We start from the raw sequence: 22894 nt of genomic DNA, 5'->3' as shown, positions 1-22894 counted from the left end.
TGCATTAAGTGAAGCAACTTCTACTCTTTATGTTGCCAAAAACAAAAAGCCTGAAACTTTTAACTTTTTTTAAAACCAAAAATTTTTCTCCCATGTATCAAGGCAAGTTACTTGAGGGTCTTTTTTGAGCCTTTCTTATAATGCTGAAGCAGGTTCAGAGTATATTGAAAGCAAAGATAAGCTTTTTTGCAGTTTTCCTTGCAGACTACCACTGTGGAAATATGTTTCTAAAAGAACTTCAGGCTTCTAATTTTTCCCAGAAAGAGCTGTGCTGTCTGTGTCTATTGTCACCATATTTTTCTATTTGAGACACTCTGAGGATTCAACTAAGAATCCGTTGATGCTATCCAGCATTTACCAATAGATTATAGTAATCTTCTCTTCCTTTTACATCTATAACCTCCATCCTTGTGACTGAAAGACAGGTGAGTTACAGTGTAATGCATTTTAAGAGGGACAATAGAACGTTTTATTTTTTCTCAAGTTATAGTCAGATAGTTTCTATTAAATTAGTCAATATTCTTTTACATCAGAATCTTCGCAGATTCTTCCTAGTATTTGGTCCTAGGGAAATGTTTGTCTTTTTTTTTTTTCTGAATTTGTGTGCATATAACCCAAGTGTTTTCCTTTTTGCTTTTATCTACTAGGAAGCCCAGAGGGAATTACTAAATTTTTCCCAACTAACTAGTACGTTTATTTTATTTTATTTTTTGCTATGAGCTGTGTTTTCATTATTCATGCAAATAATTTTCTGTAATATCCCGGGGCAAACCAGAGAATTTGGCAGTCTGATTGGACCCATAGGGACCCTCAGGCTGGTGGCATCAGCACGGAGTGCCCAGGTTCACGGCACAGCTTGTGGCTTGTGTCCATCTTGTGGTCATTCTTCCTCCACATCACTACTGGGGTCTTGAAGATGACAGGGGTAGGGAATCTTCCAGGCTCTTAGGAAATTTCACTCCGCTTCTCCTGCTCAATTGCCTCTTTGGTCAGCAGGGTGTTCTCCTGCATCTCCGTTTTCTTCAGCTTGGCCTTATTGAAGCTGGCGATTTCCCCTATGTCTGGTTTGTCTGCCATTTTCTGCCATTTTCTTAAAACAATCCTAGTGGGCAAACCAAGGCTCTTGGCCTGGGGCTGTGGACCAGTGCTCCCTTCCGCATTCCCTGCCAGTGCCTCTCACCATGGCACTCCTGCTGGCAGCCCCAAGGCCTAGGTACTTACTCTTATTAATTTGAACAAACAAATAAAACTTTACCCTAAGTGTATTTTTATATTGGGACTGCTAATCCTTTTTTAAAAACAACAAAGTATAAGTTACAAAAATTATATAGGAAATGATGAAAAGTTTTGGTGATCAAACATTATCAAAAAGCAGCATTTGATAAATATAGTTATGAACTTAAAAATTATACTAAGTCTAGTAAATAGATTTTCATCTGCCTTATTGTTTATCACTATTTATTTATTTATTTATTTATTTTTGAGACGGAGTCTTGCTCTGTCACCCAGGCTGGAGTGCAGTGGAGTGATCTTGGCTCACTGCAGCCTCTGTCTCCTGGGTTCAAGCAATTCTTCTGCCTCAGCCTCCTGAGTAGCTGGGATTACAGGCGCCTGCCATCACGTCTGGCTAATTTTTGTATTTTTAGTAGAGATGGGGTTTCACCATGTTGGCCAGACTGGTCTTGAACTCCTGACCCCAAGTGATCTGCCCGCCTTGGCCTCCCAAAGTGCTGGGATTACAGGTATGAGCCACCGCGCCCGGCCTTGTTTATCACATGTTAGATTGCAAAATAAGCAGTAACTTCTGTCCTGAGCGTCAATCTTAAGAATAGTGGAGATTTTCCTTAAGGAATGACCTTTTTACATTTTATTTTTATGTATTGATTTTTGAGACAGGGTCTCACTCTGTTGCGCAAGCTGGAGTGCAGTGGTGTGATCTCAGCTTACTGCAACCTCTGCCTCCCAGGCTCAAGCGATCCTCCCAACTTCCTGAGTAGCTGGGACTGCAGGTGTGTGCCACCATGGCCTGCTAAGTTTTGTGTTTTTTTGTAGAGATGGGTTTCACCGTGCTGCCCAGGCTGGTCTGGAATGCCTGAGCTCAAGCGATCCTCCCACGTTGCCTCTCAGAGTGCTGGGATTACAGGTGTGAGCCACCATGTCCAGCCTTTGGTATGAACTGACATTTATTATTCATTGTACATTTCATTTTCGCTAAGAAATGTTGGCTTTATGAATTTATTATATAGAGAGAATTTCATTTGAAGATTATTGATATATGGAATTTGGTGGTATATATTTAAAAGTGGTTCAAATATATGTTGTATATGGGTTTACATATATGATTTTTTAAAATTTGAAGGGTATACACCAGATGGTTAACAACAGGTATTGTTTGGTGGTGGAGTTATAGGTGATTCTTTCCCCCTTCTTTTTGCTTATCTGTGTTCTCATTTATTTATTTTCGATGATGATGAATGTGTAAAAAGAAAAAGAAAATTCTGGTTTCTAGGAGTCCACAAGGATGTTTTGGCTCATAAAGGGCCAAAAGCCACCTTCTCTTCTTTTTAATTTAATTTTTATTTTTAGGGCTGGGGTCTCACTCTGTTGCCTAGGCTGGAGTGAAGTGGTGGTGTGATCATAACTCACTGCAGCCTTGAACTCATGGGCTCAAGTGATCCTCCCTCCTCAGCCTCCCAGGTAGCTGGGACTATAGGTGTGCTCCACCACGCCCGGCTAATTATTTTATTTTATTTTTCTATAGTGATGGTGTCTTGCTGTGTTGTCCAGGCTGGTGCCAAATTTCTGACCTCAAGTGATCCTCCTACTTTGACCTCCTAAAGTGCTGGGATTATGGCATGCACCATGGTGCTCGGCCCAAAAGCTATTTTCAATACTCACCTACCTTAAAGGAAATAATATATTAATGAGTAATTACCTCAAAGTCATACAGCATGAGATGATGTCAAGTTTCCTTTGGCTTTAGCTAGAATGTATAACTTTTCCGATAATGCTGATTAGTAGATGACAGTTGCTTTCTTTGATAGTGATATGTCTGGTTGTTATAAATATATACATTTATTTATTTCTGCTTAATATAAGAGTGATTTAATTTAGAGTTCCTGTTTTGTTAAGCAACAACTCTTTGGTCTGTACTTTGGAAGAGTAACCAAGTAATGCTTGGAAATCCAAGTTGGAACATAGTTTCATTTTACAACATGATTAATGTTAAATATTAATGCTAAAACTCACTAATTTCAGGAAGTTTTCATTAGGACAGATGGGGTGGGATAAGGAACAGTCTTTGAGCTTCTACTTGTTTGAGATACTATGTTGGGTGTTCCTACACTGCCTCATTTTCTTTTCTTTTTTTTTTTCAATGAGACAGGGTCACCACACACTGTCACCTGGGCTGGAATGCAGTGGCATGATCATGACTCACTGCAGCCTCGACTTCCCAGGCTCAGGTGATTCTCCTACCTCAGCCTCCTGAGTAGCTGGGACTACAGGCGTGTGCCACCACACCCGGCTAATTTTTGTATTTTTTTTGTAGAGACGGGGTTTTGCCATGTTGCCCAGGCTGGTCTCCAACCCCTGGGCTCAAGCGATCCTCCTGCCTTGGCCTTCCCGAGTGCTGGAATTATAGATGTGAGCCACCACACCCAGCCCCTCCTGTCTAACCTAAACTTTTTACACTTTGACCAACTCCCCATTCCTTGCCCCTTCCTCCCCAGCCTCTGGTAATCATCATTCTACTGTGTGCTTGTGTGAGTTCAACTATTTTAGATTGCACATGTAAGTGAAATCATACAGTTTGTGCCTGGATTGTTTTTTTTTCTTTTTTTCTTTTTTTTTTTTTTTTTGAGAGAGTCTCCCTTTGTTGCCCAGGCTGGAGTGCACTGGCGCAATCTTGGCTCACTTCAGCCTGTGCCTCCCAGGTTCGAGCAATTCTCCTGCGTCAGCCTCCCGAGTACCTGGGACTACAGGCAGGTGCCACCATGCCCAGCTAATTTTTGTATTTTTAGTAGAGATGGGGTTTCACCATGTTGGCCAGGCTGGTGTCGAGTTCCTGGCCTCAAATGATCCTACTGCCTCGGCCTCCCAAAGTGCTGGGATTACAGGCGTGAGCCACCGTGCCTGGCCCTTTCATCTTTTCTAATATATGCATTCAATGTTGTAAATTTCCTTCTAAGTACTGCTTTCATTGCAATGCACAAATTTTGATAAGCTGTATTTTCATTTTCATTTAGTTGAATTAAAAAAATTATCTTGAGCTTTCTTCTTTGATCCATGCATTATTTCAAAGTGTGTTGATTAATCTCCAAATATTTGGGAGTTTTTCAGGTATCTTTCTGTTATTGATTTCTAGTTTAATTCCATTGTGGTCTAAGAACTGAAACATTGTATGGTTTCTATTCTTTTAAGTGTGTTAAGGTGTGTTTTGTGGCCCAGAATATGGTCTATCTCGGTGAATTTTCCATGTGAGCTTGAGAAGAATGTGTATTCTGCTGTTGTTGGATGAAGTAGTTTCTAGATGTCAATTATATCCAACTGATGATGTTGAGTTCAACTATGTTCTCACCGATTTTCTGCCTGCTAGATCTGTCCATTTCTGATAGAGGGTTGTTGAAGTCTCCTACTATAATAATGGATTTATCTATTTCTTTTTTAGTTCTATCGGTTTCTGCCTCACATATTTTGATGCTCTCTTGTTAGGCATGTACACGTTAAGGATTGTCATATCTTTTTTGAGTATTGACCCCTTTATCATTATGTAATGCCCGGCTTTATCCCTGATAACTTTCCTTGCTCTCAAGTCTGCTCTGTCTGAAATTAGTATAGCTATTCCTGCTTTTTTTTTGATTAGTATTAGCATGGACTTTCTCCATCCCTTTACTTGTAGTTTATATGTGTCTTTATATTTAAAGAGTTTTTTTTTTTTTTTTTTGTAGCCAGCATACAATTGGTTTTTTTTTTTTTTTTGAGACAGAGTCTCGCTCTGTTGCCCAGGCCGGAGTGCAGTGAGTAGCGCATTCTTGGCTCACTGCAACTTCCACCTCCCATGTTCTAGTGATTCTTCTGTCTCAGCCTACCAAGTAGCTGTGACTACAGGCGCACGTCACCACATCTGGCTAAGTTTTGTATTTTTAGTACAGCTGGGGTTTCACCATGTTGGCCAGGCTGGTCTCGGACTCCTGACCTCAGGTGATCCACCCGCCTTGGCCTCCCAAAGTGCTGGGATTACAGGCACCCAGCCTAAAGTGATTCTTGATATAGTTGGATTAATAACTACTGTATTTATTACTGTTTTCTGTTTGCCCTTGTTTTTTGTTCTTATTTTTGTTTTCTACATTTTCTGCCCTTTGTGGTTTTAATTGAACATTTAATATGATTCAGTTTTCTCTCCTTTGTAAGCATATTATTCTTTTTTTTCCCACTTTTTTTTAGCGGTTGCCCTAGAATTTGCGATATACATTTACAACAAATCTAAGTCTGCTATTAAGTAACAGGACCATTCTTTTCTTATTTTATTTTATTTTATTTATTTATTATTTTTTTCCGAGACGTCTCGCTCTGTCGCCCAGGCTGGAGTGCAGTGGCGTGATCTTGGCTCACTGAAAGCTCCATCTCCCGGGTTCACATCATTCTCCTGCCTCAGCCTCCAGAGTAGCTGGGACTACAGGCGCCTGCCACCACGTCCGGCTGATTTTTTGTATTTTTTAGTAGAGATGGGGTTTCACCGTTTTAGCTAGGATGGTCTTGAACTCCTGACCTCGTGATCGCCCCACCTCGGCCTCCCAAAGTGCTGGGATTACAGGCATGAGCTACTGTGCCTGGCCATTTTTTTTTTTTTTTTTGAGACCGAGTCTCGCTCTGTTGCCAGGCTGGGGTGCAGTGGCACGATCTCGGCTCATTGCAACCTCCGCATCCCGGGTTCAAGCGCTTCTCCTGCCTCAGCCTCCCAAGTAGCTGGGACTACAGGTGCATGCCACCACGCCCAGCTAATTTTTATATTTTTAGTAGAGACGGGGTTTCACCATGTTGGCCAGGATGGTCTCGATCTCTTGACCTCATGATCTGCCTTGGCCTCCCAACGTGCTGGGATTACAGGCATGAGCCACCATGCCCGGCCAACGGGATCATTCTTTTAAAAATACTTTTCTTTTTCCCATTGGATTACCTTGTTCCCTGAGTTGAAAATCAATTGACCAAATATTTGTGGGTCTATTTCTGGACTGCCTAGCCTGTTTCCACTGATCTGATTTGTATATCCTGTGCCAATGTCACACAGTTTTGAATACTGTGGCTTTATACTATGTCTTGAAATAAGATGATGTAAATTCTCCATCTTTGTTCTTTTTGAAGATTGTTTTAGCTATTCTAATCTTCTACATTTTCAAAAATACAAATTTTAGAATCAGCATATTACTTTCTCTGAAGACCCTGTGAGGATGTTTATGATCAGTTTGTTGGTTTTGCAGATTAATTTGGGGAGAATTGATATCTTAAGAATATTGAGTCTTCCAGCTTGTGAATATGGTGATTTATTTAGGTTTTCTTCAAGTATGTATTTTCGATCATCTCTATACATATTTTCACTCCTTCCAGGATTACAAAAATAACTTATTCAGCCAATGGAAGCAATTGCTACCAGCTGGGTTAAGCATTCAGCTATGGGTTAGAAATTTGAGAGAACATGGGAACCTGGTTATATCTTCTGTGTGTGACCCATCCCTCAGTTTATTGGACTGAATTCATTTGTATAGTAATAAGACTCTTTATTTATTTATTTTTTTGAGGCAGCGTCTCACTCTGACTCCCGGGGTGGAGTACAGTGGCACAATCACAGCTTACTGCAGCCTGTATTTCCCGGGCTCAGGTGATTTTCCCACCTCAGCCTCCTGAATAGCTGAGACTACAGGCATGTGCCACCACAGCTGGCTAATTTTTAAATTTTTTGTAGAGATAGGGTTTTGCCATGTTGCCCAGGCTGGTCTCGAACCCCTGGACTCAAGTGATCCACCCACCTCGGCTTCCCAAAGTGCTGGGATTACAGGCATGAGCCACTGTGCCCAGCCTAATAAGACTCATTTTAATGTAATTCACAGGTTTTTGCTCTTTGATGAGAGTCGGTAAGTACTTTCACTTACTACCTGGATTACAGTGCTTTATCATCTGTGTGGATTCAACATCCTGTATATATTTTACTTTCTTGTCTGTTTCTTTAGCCACTGGGCTATAGTCTTTAATTGATAACATCCTAGCAGAAGTATTAATCAGTCAATCCACTTGATTATTCCGGTCTAACTTTCAGAGATATGATCTGGGAGGGGGAGGTAATGCTTTGTGAGTTGTCTGTGTATGAGTAGCTCCTGAAGCCATGGCCCCTGTGAGAGATTGTAGAGGGAGATGAGGGCCCAGTGGGAACCTGAGCATCTCCAGCATTTTGTAATCCAGTGGAGGAGACAGGGTCTCTTTAGTCTCTACTCATTTTGTGTCTTCAGCTTGCAATTCCTCTCTTCTTCTTTCTCTGCTCATTGAAATTATCATCTCTAAAGAAACAATTCAAATGCCACTTCCTTTGAGAAGCCACCTTTCATATTCCCAGTTAATTGTGCCTTCTACCTTCTTACATAGTACCACATTTACCACTCTTAAAACCTGTATTTTATTGTTTTGTTCAATAATTTGTTAATATGTCTGTCCTACTAGATTTCCAGCACTTTTGTAGTAGATTGTCTTTTATCCACACAGCACTGAGCACATAACAAGAATTCTGCAAATATTTTGAGTAGATCGCACCTGGATACGGATGTTGGTAATGGTAAAAGGAACAAGAAAGGCTTCAAGAAGGAGGTTTCCTTGAAGCATAAAGGTCTTAAAGCAGAAAGATAGTATTTCAAGAAGCAGAAGAGGAGGAAAGGGTATCCCATGTAGATAGAGCAACATAGTGAGTCATTGAAACAAAGTCCTTTTGGGCTTACTGTGGATGGTAGGTGTCAGATGGCTTTGAAATTGTGTGGGGCAGGACCTTAAAAATATGCCCCACAAAGAGTTTTTTTCCCTCAAATAAATAGTGAAATTGGTGAAGCAGAAGGGTGATTTGGGCAGAAAACAGCTCAGACCATATCTGACATTATGTGTTGGATAGGTTATAGTAGGGAAAGACACTGTGGTGAGATGAGTTGGGCGACTATGGTACTATGTAAGACAGGAGCCAATGAAAGTATAAACCAGTGAATGGCAGGGGAAAGGGAAATGAGCCGGTGCATGCTGGCCAATGATTGAATGTGTGAATTGAAGAAGAGGAACAAACACACCTGGGACTTTAAGGCCATGTACCTGAAAAAGTAGTAGTGTAAGAGAAAGATGGAGAAGAAGCAGGTTTTGGGAAGGTGATGCTTGGGTGTAAGTCTGTTGAATCAGAGGTACAGAAGGCTCTGTAGCTGGCTTTATGAATTTTTTTTTTTTTGGAGACAGAGTCTTGCTCTGTCTCCCAGGCTGGAGTGCAGTGGTGCAATCTCAGCTCAGTGCAACTTCCACCTCCCAGGCTCAAGTGATTCTCGTACCTCAGCCTCCCGAGCAGCTGGGAATTCCGGCGTGTGCCACCACCTTTTTTTTTTTTTTTTTAAGACAGGGTCTCACTGTTGCCTGGGCTGCAGTGCAGTGGTGCAATCTTGCCTCACTGCAACCTTGACCTCCCTGGGCTCAGGTGATCCTCCCACCTCAGCCTCCCAAGTAGCTGGGACTACAGGCGTGTGCCACCATGCTCAGCTAATTTTTTTTACTTTTTGTGGAGATGGGGTTTTACCATGTTGCCCAGGCTGATCTTGAACTGCTGGGCTCAAGAAATCCACCCGCCTTGGCCTCCCAAAGTGCTAGGATTACAGGCATGAGCCACTGCACCCAGCCTATGAATGTATTCTTCATAGGTTTACTTTAAGTGCCAGATTACCTTCAGTTATACACATCATCATGTTCTTATTACAGGCACATGGAGTAGTGGCGGGATAGATAGCCTTTTGCCATGTTAGGTTTATCCATGTACATATTTTTTTATAGCACTTATATTGTGTTTTGTTCATATGCTTATTTCTGACTAGACTGGGGTCTTGGAGGCCAAGGACAGCCTGTTATTTATCTTTGCTGCAGAATGTCTGGCATATTGAGGACATGCAGGAAAAGTTTGAATTAATGAATTACGGCTCAAAATACACAAGGCTTCTAACATAATTCTTGTTAGACTTGACTCTTGCAGTTCTTACAGGTTTTCCCAACACAGTCATAATTCTTGTACCTCTTGGCAACATGATGTAGCAGAAGTGGGCTTCCTGGAATAGGCCTCAGTTTGAATCCTAACTTTGCTAACCTACCAACTGTTCTTTTTTACTCAATTAATTTTAAAAATTGAGTCAAAATTTGCATACCATAAAACTCACCCTTTTAAGGTATACAATTCAATGATTTTTAGTATTTTCACAACAAGGTGTACAACCATCACCACTGTCTAATTCTAGGACACTTTCATTATCCCACAAAGGAAACTTCATACCCATACTCATGCCCCTTAGCAGTCACTCCTCAATTCCTTCTTCCTCCTTCCCAGGCAGCTAGGCATATACAAATCTTATCATTTTTGTTCAAGGGAAACAGATTAAATTGATCTGGCCTTATAACTGACTTCTTATGCTATTTACCCTTCAGAAATGTAATAGGCTAAAAGAAGGCACTAATTGGTTTTTCTCCTTGTAGGAAACAACACCAAATAGGGATACCATGGGACAAACAGTGAATGAAGGTAAGATTTACTTGTTAAAGGTAATAATGTTTTTAGTTACTCCTTTGGAATGAATATCTTCTGGTATACTGAACTTTTGAAATAAAGCCTTTAAAAAGGAAATTTATAGGAGATGCTAGGTGCTTAGAATTTGAATTTTAGAACTGAATAGCTATTAAAGGTCATTGTCTTTCCTTGCTAGTTATATAAATGAGAAAACTGAAACTTAGGGAGGTTAAGGTCGTACAATAGTTTGTGACAAAGCCAAGATTAGAATCCAAAGAGTGATTAAAAAATGTTTCATCCTGTTTTGCTCTATGAGAAGTCTGCTCACTATTCCATGAATATGCCACACTTATTTGCAGTCAGCTTTGTGTTGTATCTTCCTTCCCATAATACATTATTTACATATTGGCCTTCCTACATCCTGTTTCTCCTTAAAGCGCTGTATCTCTCATGACTTTTCCTCTGGCTGAATGCTGAGTACTAAATGCTGTTCTCTATAATTTTAAGTGTATCAATTTAGTGTAGTCTCTTAACTAGATTTTTAGCTTCTCTAGAAGCTAAGCATGCCTTTACAGTTTTACTTTGTTTTCTATTAGAAAAATCTTTCTGTAGAACTATTTAGTAAATATACTTTCTTTGTACAGATTCAAGTTTGGCTTTTTGGTGAGGGAGGAGAGGATAAGATGACTTCATAAGTGGTGTTGTGTATTTCTCACAGGAGACTCCTAATATCTAGTTCTCTCTCTCTGTCTTTTGTTAAATTTTTATTTTTATTTTTTTGAGACAGGGTTTTGCTCTGTTGCCCAGGCTGGAGGGCAGTGGCACGATCATGGCTTATTGCAATCTCTGCCTCCTGGGCTTAAGTGATCCTCTTGCCTTAGCCTCCTGAGAGGCTGGGGCCGCAGACGTGAGCTACCACGCCTGGCTAATTTTTTGTATTTTTAGTAGAGACAGGGTTTCGCCATGTTGGCCAGGCTGCTCTCGAACTCCTGACCTCAAGTGATCTTTCTGCCTCGGCCTCTCAAAGTGCTGGAATTACAGGCGTGAATCAACGTGCCTGGCCTTTTTTTAAAAAAATATTTTTTTTACAGAGATGAAATTACTCAGACTGGAGTGCAGTGGCGTAATCATAGCTTACTGTAACCCCAAACTCCTGGGCTCAAGTGATCCTCCTGCCTTGGCCTCCCAAGCAGGTGAGGCTGCAGATGTGTGCCACCACACCTGGCTAATTTTTTTAAAAAATTTTTGTGGAGACTGGGTCTTGCTGTGTTGCTCAGGTTGGCCTCAAACTCCTGGCCTCAAGTGATCCTCCCTCCTTGGCCTCCCAAAGTGGTGGGATTACAGGTGTGAGCCATCACATCCAGCCTAGTTATCTCTTTTTGTGATGTGAAAATCACAAAAAGTCATGGATGGCTATTGCCTGGATCCATTCATTTATTAGTAGTTGTAAAATGAAGGTATTCTATCATTCTTTATTGGCCAGAACATTTCTATATAGAGAAACTACCTTTTTTCAACCACTCAGTTGAAATCATTTAAACAGAAAACAGCTCATATATCCCTCTCAAGTGTTCAAACATTTTGAAGAGTCACTCAGTCATAACTAGTAAGTAGATCTGTTACGTTGAATGGCATCATTCTTAGATCCTTCTTTAAGAAGTTTGTCACTTGACAATTAGAACATCAGTAAGGGTAAAATAGCAACACAAGTATGTTTAAATCCATGAGTTCATAATGATAATAAAAAGCAAAACAAATAAAACTTACTGGTCATCTGTGGAGAATGCTAGAGATCCAGCTCATCACTTTGAAAATTAGAAATACAGGAAAATAATAAAGTGCTGATTGTGATTTCTCTATGTGATCTGTGCCTTAAGGTAACTGAATGGTTGAAGCATGGAAGCTTCTCTCTATGGAAGTTTTCTGGCTAATAAAGAATGATAGAATTAGAATACCTTCATTTTGCAACCATTAATAAACGAAAGGATCTAGGCAATAGCCATCCACGACTGTTCACATCACGAAAAGAGAGATAACTAGATATTAGGAGCCTCCTGTGAGAAATACACAACACCACCTATGAAGTCATCTTGTCCTTTCCTCTCCCACCAAAAAGCCAGTCTTAAAATCTGACCAAACTCTTCTGGATTGAAATATGAATGCCAATTTAAAGAAAATACAAGAACCAGAGGAGCCGAACTCTATGGGGAGGTAGCCAGGAAAATCCAGACTGGAAAACTTGAAAGGACCAACCAACTGGTATTGTCAGCAAAAAAATTGTAAAGGGGAAGAATAAAAACGAGAAGAAAGGAGGGAGACGCCTGTAGATCAAAAGAGATGTAAGAGACATATCAACCATTGCTATGTGTGTGGACTTATTTGGATTCTGAATCAAGCATACACACTTAAAATAGTTAAGACAATTGGGGAACACTGGTTATTTGATGATTTTAAGGAATTATGGTTAATTTTTTTAGATGTAATAAAAGTATTATGCTTAAGTTTTTAAAAATGAGTCCTTTTAGAGATACATACTATAATACATGTGGATGAAATGATACATCTTAGATTTGGTGAGGTTACCAGGTCCAGTGTTATTTGAGCTCTTTAGCTTAGCACCGAGAAAATCTCTGCCCAGTCCATTGAATTACACTGTATTGTAGCTTCTCTGTTATGTTTTGAACTCTCAAAAGCATCCGTTTTATTTCTAGGACATGTTAATTTAAACATTGTAAAGATCAGCTCATTTTGATTTATTGATGCACTGATTTTTTTTTTTTTTTTTTTTGAGACGGAGTCTCGCTCTGTCACCCAGGCTGGAGTGCAATGGCACGATCTTGGCTCACTGTAACCTCTGCCTCCCGGGTTCAAGTGATTCTCTTGTCTCAGCTGCCCGAGTAGCTGGGATTACAGGCGCCTGCCACCATGCCTGGCTAATTTTTCTATTTTTAGTAGAGACAGGGTTTCGCATGTGGGCCTGGCTGGTCTCAAACTCGTGACCTCATGTGATCTGCCTGCCTTGGCCTCCTCAGGTGCTGGAATTACAGGCGTGAGCCACCACGCCCGGCCTGATGCATTGATTTAACAAACGCTTGAGAGTATTGTGATGCCAGGTCCTGCTTTAGGCACTTGAGGATACCACAGTGAATGAGATAGAGAATAAAATAAATAAATCTCTGCCCTTTTGGAGATTTCATTTGAGTAGAGTGAGACAATAAATGAGCAAATTATAAAATGCATAGTACATTAGAAAATGGTAAGTCCTACGTGGAAAATGAAGATATTATAAAACTAAAATTGGCTCTTTAAAGTTTTTTTAATTTATATTTTTCTGAGTGCTCTTTCAAGCTGTTGCTGTGGCCTCCCAGTATTGCTGTTTTCTTTTTTATTAGATTCCATGGATGTCAAGAAGGAGAATCAAGAGAAAACTCCTCAGTCAAGTACGTCTTCTGTACAAAGGGGTAGGTTTTAAAGTAATTTAATACAGCATAGTTTTCTTCCTCACTAGTGTTAAAATTAAGTGCAAATTTTCTTATTGTTTTGATTTCTTATTGTACAGTCTGTATACCATAAACTTCTGTAAATATAGAATCTAATAAGAAAGGTCAAAAATTGTATTTTATTTTGAAAATTTTACTTCGGTTTTACTTAGAGATAAGTTGACATGGATTAAGTAAAAGGGTAACTTTGTATATTTCAGTGCAAATTTTCCTAAATTATAGATATCTAGTTATTAATTTCCATGTATTACCAATTTAAAATAATTTGGTTATTAGCAAAAACCCTTCTAACGTTATAGTCAATGTGAAAGCTTTTTTTTCATGGTCAGAAGACAGTTCAGTGGTTAAGAGCTTATAGGCATTGTGGTGAGTCCGACAGACGTGTTCTGGAATTCTGTTCTCACTCCTTACTGGCCATGGTGACCTTGGGCACATTACTCAACAGCTCTTAGACTCTTTTTCTTCTTCTTTCTTTGAGACGGAGTCTCACTGTGTCACCCAGGCTGGAGTGCAGTGGTGTGATCTTGGCTCACTGCAACCTCCACCTTCCGGGTTCAAGCGATTTTTGTGCCTCAGCCTCCCGAGTAGCTGGGACTACAGGTGTGCGCCACCACGCCTGGCTAGTTTTTGTATTTTTAGTAGAGATAGGGTTTCACTGTGCTGGCTAGGCTGGTCTCAAACCTCTGACCTCAGGTGATCCACTTGCCTCAACCTCCCAAAATGCTGGGATTACAAGCGTGAGCCACCGCGCCTGGCTCTTTTTTCTTCTTTATAACACAGGGATAATGATAGTACTTACCTCGTGGTACTACTGGAAATAAATAGAGGAAATGAATTTAAAGCACCTAATATAATGCCTAGGCATATAGTGTTCAGTAAATGTTAACTTGATTAATTCATGTTCCTTATTATGAACAGCACATGTATAATATTGCATCAGAGACACTCAGGAGATGTAATAGAATCTGATGCATTGGCTTGCTCTTAAATGAGAAAATAAGTCATATGTACACAAAAGGCATTAAAAAATAACATAGCAAACTATTGTTTTACCAGACATTTCCAGAGATTTCTTGCCCCTTGTGTTTCTGTTGTATCTGCCCTGCCAGCCCCAGTGCAGAGCAGTTCACCCTATGACTTTCTGTTCCTACTTGAAGATTGCCTATAGAGGTAATCCCCACGGAATTGTTGTCTCTCACTGTAGCTGGGCCCTCAGTGCTCCCTTAACTTTCTTTCCCATGGCCTTATTTGTTCTTCAGCTCTTCCCTGGGACCCCCAAATACTCTGAGGAAATGGAGGCCATTGAATTAGACTGTTCTTTATCCCTACAAACTCCTCTCCATCTGTTTTTAAAAATATAACAGCTTTACTGAGATATAATTCAAATATCATATAATTCACCTATTTAGAGTGCACAATTCAACGGTTTTCAGTATGTTCACAGAGTTGTGCAACCACCACCACAGTCAATTTTAGAACATTTTTATCCCCCTAAAAAGAAATCCTGTACCCATTAACAGTACTCCCCATTTCTCCCTAGTGCCTCCTGTCTCCCCCAGCTCTAGGCAAACACAGGTCTACTTTCTGCCTCTATAGATTTTCCCATTATAGACATTTAATTAAAAAAATAGATTACTTAAGTTGATAGCCATCTGCAGATACTTCTCAGGCCTGGGCCCTAACATCCTATTTTAGAAATCAGTGAGTGACTACCAGAAGGTAAGCTCCAAGAGAGCCAGGGTTTTAATCTGTTTTATTAACTGATGCATCTGCAGTACCTAGGACAGTGCCTGGCAACATGCTGATGACCTGCTATGGGAATCCAGTTACGAACAATATAGACATGATTCCTGCCCTCTTTTATTGACTGACTGATTGAGACAAGGTCTTACTCTGTCACCCAGGCCAGAGTGCAGTGGCATGATCATGGCTCATTGCAGCTTTGACCTTCTGGGCTCAAGTGATCCTCTCACTTCAGCCTCCCGAGTATGTGGGACCACAGGCGTGCACTACCATGCCTGGCAATTTTTAACAATGTTTTGTAGAGACAGGGTCTCCCTGTGTTTCCCAGGCTGGTATTGAACTCCTGGGCTCAAGCGATCTGCCTGCCTCAGCCTCCCAAAGTGCTGGTATTACAGGTGTGAGCCACTGCACCCAGCCTCTTACCCTCTTTGAGCTTAATGGGCAAGATAGAAATTAACAGATGCCTAATTATAGTTGTGATAAATGCTGTGAATTAGTGGATGCTGATCATTCAGCTGAGAAACTTCTATCTCTAGGTATTTTGCCTATCTTCACATAGCAAGGGATCCCAAGGATAGCACTGGTGGAAGACATGATTCTGATTTACTCTAGAGAAGACCAGGGGAGCTCATATGGTTTATATTCAGTACAAAAAGATGTTGGAGCTAATGTGTAGACTAGAATAGAGTACAAGTAAAACAAGAAGAGACCATGGGCACATGTGAATAACAATCAGATCACAAGGAGATATATATATATATATAAAATCATATCAGTTCCCAGGCCTCTCTTCTGAGATAGAATACTGCCCCCATCCCCAATCTGTCAATGAAGACATGATGCAGAGGCAGACTGGGACCTCAGGCTTAACTAAGACTTTCTGACTATTTTGGCTTCTGGTTGGGAATTCCAATGGTGGTGTTGACGTAGATGTATCAAGTCTAAATTAGTTAAGCCTGGAGCTTTGTGTGTTTCCCCTATGTTATTGGTAGAGTCTTAGCACGTGGGCAGCCAAGATGAACGGTTTTATCAAGATGATTAAGAATTTTGCCTTATGGAAAAAAGGGGGAAAAGAAAACAAACAAAAACCAACGAACCTGAGGCTCCAAATGGCAAATGCTGCATATGGTCATTAACCAGTAATTTGATAGAAAATTATATTGTAGAGCACTAGTATAAAGGATTTGCTAGCTCAGATTGTAGCCCATTCAGACACAAATAGTAATAGAATATTTTTAAAATTTGTGTTATGGAGATGAATTAAGTATTTTCTAATATTACTGAAAAATTTTACAAATGTCATTGGTTTATGGAAGAGTGTTAGTTCTTTGGGTATTCATTTCCTGCTTGTTATTTCTGACTTACACTATTTTCCTCCAGGGGTGTCAGCTTCTTAATGACATCCATCCATCCCAACTAAATTTTTTTTTTTTTTTTTTTTTTTGAGACGGAGTCTCCCTCTGGTTGCCCAAGCTGGAGTGCAGTGGCGCGATCTTGGCTCACTGCAACCTTTGCCTCCACCTTCCAGGTTCAAGCGATTCTCCTGCCTCAGCCTCCCAAGTAGCTGGGAGGCACCCGCCACGATGCCCAGCAATTTTTTTTTTTTTTTTAGTAGAAACGGGGTTTCGCCATGTTGGCCAGGCTGGTCTCGAACTCCTGACCTCAGGTGATCTGCCCACCTCGGCCTCCCAAGTGCTGGGATTACAGGAGTGAGCCACTGCGCCTGGCCCATTTTGTTCTTTTTTAATGCTCTCCAAGATCATATGGTAGTAGAGCTTCACTTAGAATCTGTAGTGCTAGAGGGCAATCACTGAAACATCTGGTCTGTTTAGTTTTGAAGCCATGGATTTCGGTTTTCACTTTTGACAAAGCTATTCAGTATTAATAAATTTAAGTACAACTATGACTTCTAGTTTTATAACGTGCCATTTATTGAGTGACTTACATATATGCTACTTTATTTAGCTCTCAACATATCTAGTACCATGTACATTACTTTTTCCATTTTATAAATGAAGGAACTGAGGCTAAGAAAGTGAATGACTTGCTCAGGGTCACATAGCTAGTAAGAGGTAGAGCCATACTGGAAGCAGGCAGATCTGACTCTAAAGCCCACATTCTTTTTTTTTTTTTTTTTTTTTTTTTTTGAGATGGAGTCTTGTTCTGTTGCCCAGGCTGGAGTGCAGTGGTGCGATCTCGGCTTACTGCAACCTCCACCTCCCGAGTTCAAGCAATTCTCCTGCCTCAGCCTCCCAAGTAGTTGGGAATTACAGGTGCCCACCACCACACCCGGCTAATTTTTGTGTTTTTAGTAGAGATGGTGTTTCACCATGTTGGCCAGGCTGGTCTCGAACTCCTGACCTCAGGTGATCCGCTCGCCTCAGCCTCCCAAAGCGCTGGGATTACAGAGCCACCGCACCCGGCCCTAAAGCCCACATGCTTAACACTCTCTCTGATGCATGATTTTCAATGCTGGTAGTGCTTGCCCCACATCATCTGGAAGTGGAATCAAACCCAGTATTTTCTTTTAAATGAAACAGTCTCTTAGATCTATTAAACAAAAGCAAGGTGCAAAATGTTACATGTGACATGCTTAATACCACATATAATATGTATACATACATATAGAAATGCATACACACATATGTAATGGTGATACACTGGAGCTGGCTCACACCGGCTTGGGAGAACCAATTGTGTACATCTTTTCCCAATTTCATGGTTGGTGGTTTTACCTTGGCACCTTACAGTCAACCATGGTGGTCATATTTACATCACAGAAATCTGCAAACACTGTCAGTCAGGTTTTTTGTTGTATTTTCCAGAAAGCTGGTTGTTAAACATTATCAGCACTCTGTAGGTTTTTTTGTTTTTTGTTTTTTGCAAGGGGGGAGTCATCTAAGTATAATATCTTTTGAAGGAAATGTAAGAAGCTGGTAAATGTAGATTCTTCCAGGAAAGAGAACTGTCAAACCCAATATTTTTATAGTGAGGAAATTTAGCAAGGGTATAGAAAAGCCTCATGAATGATGAGAATTAAACATCATGTGAATTACTAGTTTGTTCACTACTACTATCAAGTCTTTTTCTCAGTGTCTTGACAGTCTGGCTGGCACAGTGAAATGATACGTTCAAGCCAGGCAATGTGCTCTGCTTTCTGATCTTCTCTTCTAACATTATAATATGTCATGAAAACTAAGTGAGGAAGGACAGCAAGAGTCTAGAAAATGTAGGTCATTAAAATAATCCATATTAGTGACTGTACTGATGACTGGTTTATTGCTTTGTTCTGCCACCATCTTGACAGTCTGAATGGAGATCTAATAGTCCATTGAGAAACTACTCTGGTTACCAGATTTTTTTCTTTCCATAAAGCATTGCAAGGGTAAAATTCTGTTTGACCACACACTAAACCTTTAGCTCCCCATGAATAACAAAGAAGTGCCTTCACATTAATGGAATAAAGTGGTGAAAACATATTTATTGAAAAAATTTATATTAGAGACAGATGGGTAGACTTCGCTATTACTCTATAACAATTTCTTTAGTTATTTCTAACGTCCACATTTTTAGAATCACTGTGCTGTAGTCCACATTACAATGAGAGTATCTAGGTTATAATTTATATCTGAGCCATTATTACCAGGATATCGTCTTATTTTTTATTTTTATGCTGGTCATGAAATGTAGATCAGGATGTTTGAATCTACTCTTTTGGAAGTTTTTTTTTTTTTTTTCTTCTCTTAAGAGGCATGGAACTAAAACCCATTTTAATCCTGAAAGTTGTATATACTAAAAGTTACATTGTATATGCTTTAAGAAACTATTTTGCACATGTGTGTTTTCCAGATGATTTCCACTGGGAGGAGTATTTGAAAGAGACTGGGTCTATAAGTGCTCCTTCAGAGTGCTTCCGTCAGGTATGCCAAGATTCTGTAGCTGTTAGTTAATGTAAACTATTAACTTGTTGGAGGACGTCTGTGTGATTGTTAGATTCTGGTAGTGTGAGGAGATAGTGGGATTGTGGTAGTGCCACTTAAGAGCCAGATGGTCTCTTTGCATTCATTAATTAAGAACTTACTCTATGTCAGGTATACTAAGCTTTGTGATTGCCCATCTGGCAGGAAAGGCAGACATATAAATAAATAATTATGAGAAGTGTGATAACTCCATACTGGAAGGGCTCACAGGAGTGACGCTATTTGAGATGGTTGGAATGGGAGGAAGGATAGTCCAGGCAGAGAGAACATCCAAAGCCAAGGCACATGGGCATGGAAGAATCTGAGTATTAAGGGATGGCTTGGGGTGGCTGGAGCACAAAGTGGATAGAGGCGATAATGTGGAAATGAGGTTAAAGGTGTGGGAGCATTTAAACTGTGCTGAGGAGTTGGACTTCATTATAGGCAGTGGTGAGCTGCTGGTTGGCTAATTTCAAGGGGAATGGCCTAATCAGATTCTTACTTTAGAAAGCCACTCAGGGTGTATTTTAGAGGCTGTATTTGGGTTGCCTGGAAATGGGCAGATGAGTGAGAACAGCAGCAGGTAGTGTTTTTATGCTGCATGTCAAGCCAAGGAGAGAATTTGAAGATCTTTTCCTTGACTCTTACAGCTCTGACCTCACTCATCATCCGCTGTGACTGTTATTTAAAATGTTCCTCAGGTATTCTGGTGACATAGTTGTCCATGTGTCTTCTCTTATAGTTGATGCATTTTAACCAAATTTTATTTATATATATAGTCTCAGATTCCACCTGTGAATGATTTCAAAGCTGGTATGAAATTGGAAGCCCGTGACCCTCGCAATGCCACTTCAGTATGTATTGCTACGGTTATTGGAATTACTGGGGCCAGGTTACGGTTACGACTGGATGGTAGTGACAACAGAAATGATTTTTGGAGGCTTGTCGATTCCCCAGACATACAACCTGTTGGGACATGTGAAAAGGAAGGAGACTTACTTCAACCTCCACTAGGTAAGAAGAAACAGTTTTAAAAATAGCGTATTCTTTCTAATGTGATATTCAATAGAAATGGCTTTAAGTGGCCTTTTAAAATTTATTTTCTTGGGCATTCTTGCAAATAGATGGTCAGGTGGTTGCTGTGGAGAATGTATGATGAGAGAGGAAATCAGCACCATCTGTTGTGGAGTTTTGCTTAAGTACAGATCTGGCGTATGTGTGTGGAAGTTTCCCCACTCCAGGGCAAGACTCATGCTAGGTCTTCAAACTTGAAATGTCAAAACCAGCTCTACTAGATTACATATGCAGATTCAGAACTCCTTCTGGGGAAGAACTTTGTAGCATTTGATATAAGGCACATGCTCTCTCAATATTGTCCACTGAGCCATTCAGCAATTTTGGTATGGGGATAAGCCTAGGGGAAGGGTGTGATTCCACATTCAGGTTCCAGTTTCAAACTCAAGAATTTCATTTCACCTACAGTGGGAAGAAATCAGAGCGAGAGGGGCAGGAATTAGTACCTTTAGGTCTTTGAAAAGGAGAAAATGGAGATTTTAGCAAAGATTTAAAGGTACAAAATACGTACTTTAATTTTGGCCACATTTTTGAAAGGTAAAAAGGGTGTAACTAATTTGGGGCAACATTTTTCTTTTTAAAATGTAAGCATACCATGATACTCTGTAGGAAAGAAATGATTTAGTTTATTTAGTTGCTGTTCTATACTTTGAGTGAATGGTGGGTATTTACTTTTATTTGGTTCTTTACAGTGCTGAAAATGAAAATTCCTTGTTGCAAAGCACAATAAAAGAATGGATTTTTTTTGTTTTCCTATTATTAAAAAATTCCTTGAGAACCACAAATTTAAGATATTAACAATAGTCACTCTTTAGTAATATCTCTTTATGCTGTCCTTGTTCTATTTGTTCGTTATAACTAATTTGGTTTAAAAAATATTTTTTTTTGAGATGGTTTTCGCTCTTGTTGCCCAGGTTGGAGTGCAGTTGTGTGATCTCGGCTCACTGCGACCTCCGCCTCCTGGTTTCAAGCGATTCTCCTGCCTCAGCCTCCCGAGCAGTTGGGATTACAGGTGCCCGCCACCACGCCTGGCTAATTTTTGTATTTTTAGTAGAGACAGGGTTTCACCATGTTGGCCAGGCTGGTCTCAAACTCCTGACCTCAGGTGATCTTCCCACCTCAGCCTCCCAAAGTGCTGGGATTACAGGCGTGAGCCACTGTGCCTGGCTGAAATATTTTTAAAAACTAGTTGGAGATATGTTATTCCAAGAAGATGGTTTGGGGCATGTTTGTTTTTTGCCTTTTGCCGCCTTTCACTCATGTCTTTTGTTGTTTATTTGTTGTTTATAATATTTCTCAAATTACACAGAATTCTGTGTGAAAGATAAGTGCAATCCTGGGCTTAGTGCTTCCCTATTTGGATTTTATTTCTCTTGCTGCAATATGGTATGTTTTTGCAGTTTGTTTAAAGGAGATGCTGCTGTTGTAATTGTCAGCATTTCAAATACGTAACTAGATTTATGGTCATTCTTTTAAATAAAATTCTTAGACTTTGTTTTATTTAACAATATGAAATGTATAGAAATATGTGCTGATTAGTATCTGTTTTGGCAATATATTTAAAAATGCACAATTGGTGCCAGTTTGCTTTTTAGGTACTTTTGAATAGTTTAACTTCCATTTTAATACAACTTGTTTAGTTTTCCTTTTAAAAAGATTTATTTATTTAAACTTTAAAGGTTATTATTAAAAGATTTTATAAAGTTTTAACACACAAACTGAAAGGTGTACAGGTCATAAGTATATAGCTTATAAATGAACACATCTGTAAAGCTATCATCCAAATCAGAAAATAGAACATTATCAGCCCCCCAGAAGACCTACTCCTGCTGATAACCAGTCATAATCTCTCCTTTCCTAAAGGTACTACCATCTATACTTCCTAACCTTATAGATTAGTTTTATCTCTTTTTAAAGTTTTTATATGTACCTTAATCCAATTTTGGTCTTTTAATCTATATTTGACTTTAAGCAATTACAGAATTAAGTAAAATGTTACATTCAGGAAAATCTGGGCACATGATGGAATAGGATAATATGGGGGTTGAGAGAAAGGCTTAAGGACCAGAGAATGATTCTTATGCAATACTCTCCACAGAATGGAGAATAATAATGTTGATTTATTATAAGGGAGTATGTAACAAATCACCCCCCATCCCTGTTTTGTTTTGGGTTTTTTTTTTTTTTCCCCCAACAATTGTGTCTCTGGTCAGATTAAGGGGATTTTGGTACAGGATTATTAGAGGATGACTTTCCATCTTACCTTTTTTGTATGTTTTATTCTATTGATGGAAAATAGGACAAAACCTGCACCCATTGCCAGTGATTCATGTGCCTCCCTGTCTTAATGTATGCACACATCAGGGGCGCATACCAAGTTCTTTCTAATTCTGGCATTGAGGCAAGCAGGTATTGCATGAAACAGATTGTCCCCAGCCAGCAGTAAAACTAGCAGACCCCTGCTCCCTGCTGCATATGCCAGATGCTGTGAAACTATTAGTTGGTGAGATCTCTAGGAAAGACACCTGTTGAGTCTATTTTGATAGCATCTGATACAAATTCTAAAAGAAGATCATTTTTAGTATGTATTAAGATTGCTAAAGTGAGAGCTGTCTTTTTTCTAACACATTTTATGGAGAATTTCAAACATACAGAAAAGGTGAAAAAATTTTACAGTGAGTACCCCCATGTCCTCTTTCTAGATTCTACCATTATCATTTTATTATATTTACTTTATCACATATCTGTCCATTTATCTGCCCTTCTATTTATTCATCAATACTTCTTGTTTTTTAGTACATTTCAGAGTGAGTTGTTGATATCAGTGCACGTTCCCT

The 22894-nt window shown here is 39.7% G+C and overlaps 2 protein-coding genes across 5 annotated transcripts in view; one reads left to right on the top strand and one right to left on the bottom strand.

Annotated features, from left to right (window-relative positions):
* The window catches only part of SCML2 (Scm polycomb group protein like 2), a 117250-nt gene that overhangs the window by 12834 nt on the left and 81522 nt on the right, over nucleotides 1-22894 (top strand). For 2 of the 4 annotated variants that reach the window (XM_054544369.2, XM_054544368.2), the window contains exons 2-6: nucleotides 2053-2169; nucleotides 9751-9796; nucleotides 13174-13242; nucleotides 18874-18944; nucleotides 19763-19997. In XM_054544369.2, the coding sequence (XP_054400344.1) occupies nucleotides 2089-2169; nucleotides 9751-9796; nucleotides 13174-13242; nucleotides 18874-18944; nucleotides 19763-19997 (502 nt within the window). In that variant the 5' untranslated portion in view covers nucleotides 2053-2088. The remainder of the gene's footprint in view (nucleotides 1-2052; nucleotides 2170-9750; nucleotides 9797-13173; nucleotides 13243-18873; nucleotides 18945-19762; nucleotides 19998-22894) is intronic. The other 2 variants (XM_024241124.3, XM_024241127.2) reach the window with 1 other exon arrangement.
* On the bottom strand, nucleotides 946-1077 carry LOC112131038 (thymosin beta-10-like). The gene has a single exon (XM_054544370.1). It carries the CDS (start codon nucleotides 1075-1077, stop codon nucleotides 946-948), a length of 132 nt encoding a protein of 43 aa, XP_054400345.1.

The sequence above is a fragment of the Pongo abelii genome, chromosome X, assembly GCF_028885655.2.
Source record: "Pongo abelii isolate AG06213 chromosome X, NHGRI_mPonAbe1-v2.0_pri, whole genome shotgun sequence".
Classification (NCBI taxonomy): domain Eukaryota; kingdom Metazoa; phylum Chordata; class Mammalia; order Primates; family Hominidae; genus Pongo; species Pongo abelii.
The sequence above is the reverse complement of the archived record's forward strand: the minus strand, read 5'-3'. Positions and strand labels throughout refer to the sequence as shown.

Bases quoted from the DNA above. Each gene is read 5' to 3' on its own strand.
- LOC112131038 (XM_054544370.1), bottom strand. From the start codon at position 1,077: ATGGCAGACAAACCAGACATAGGGGAAATCGCCAGCTTCAATAAGGCC.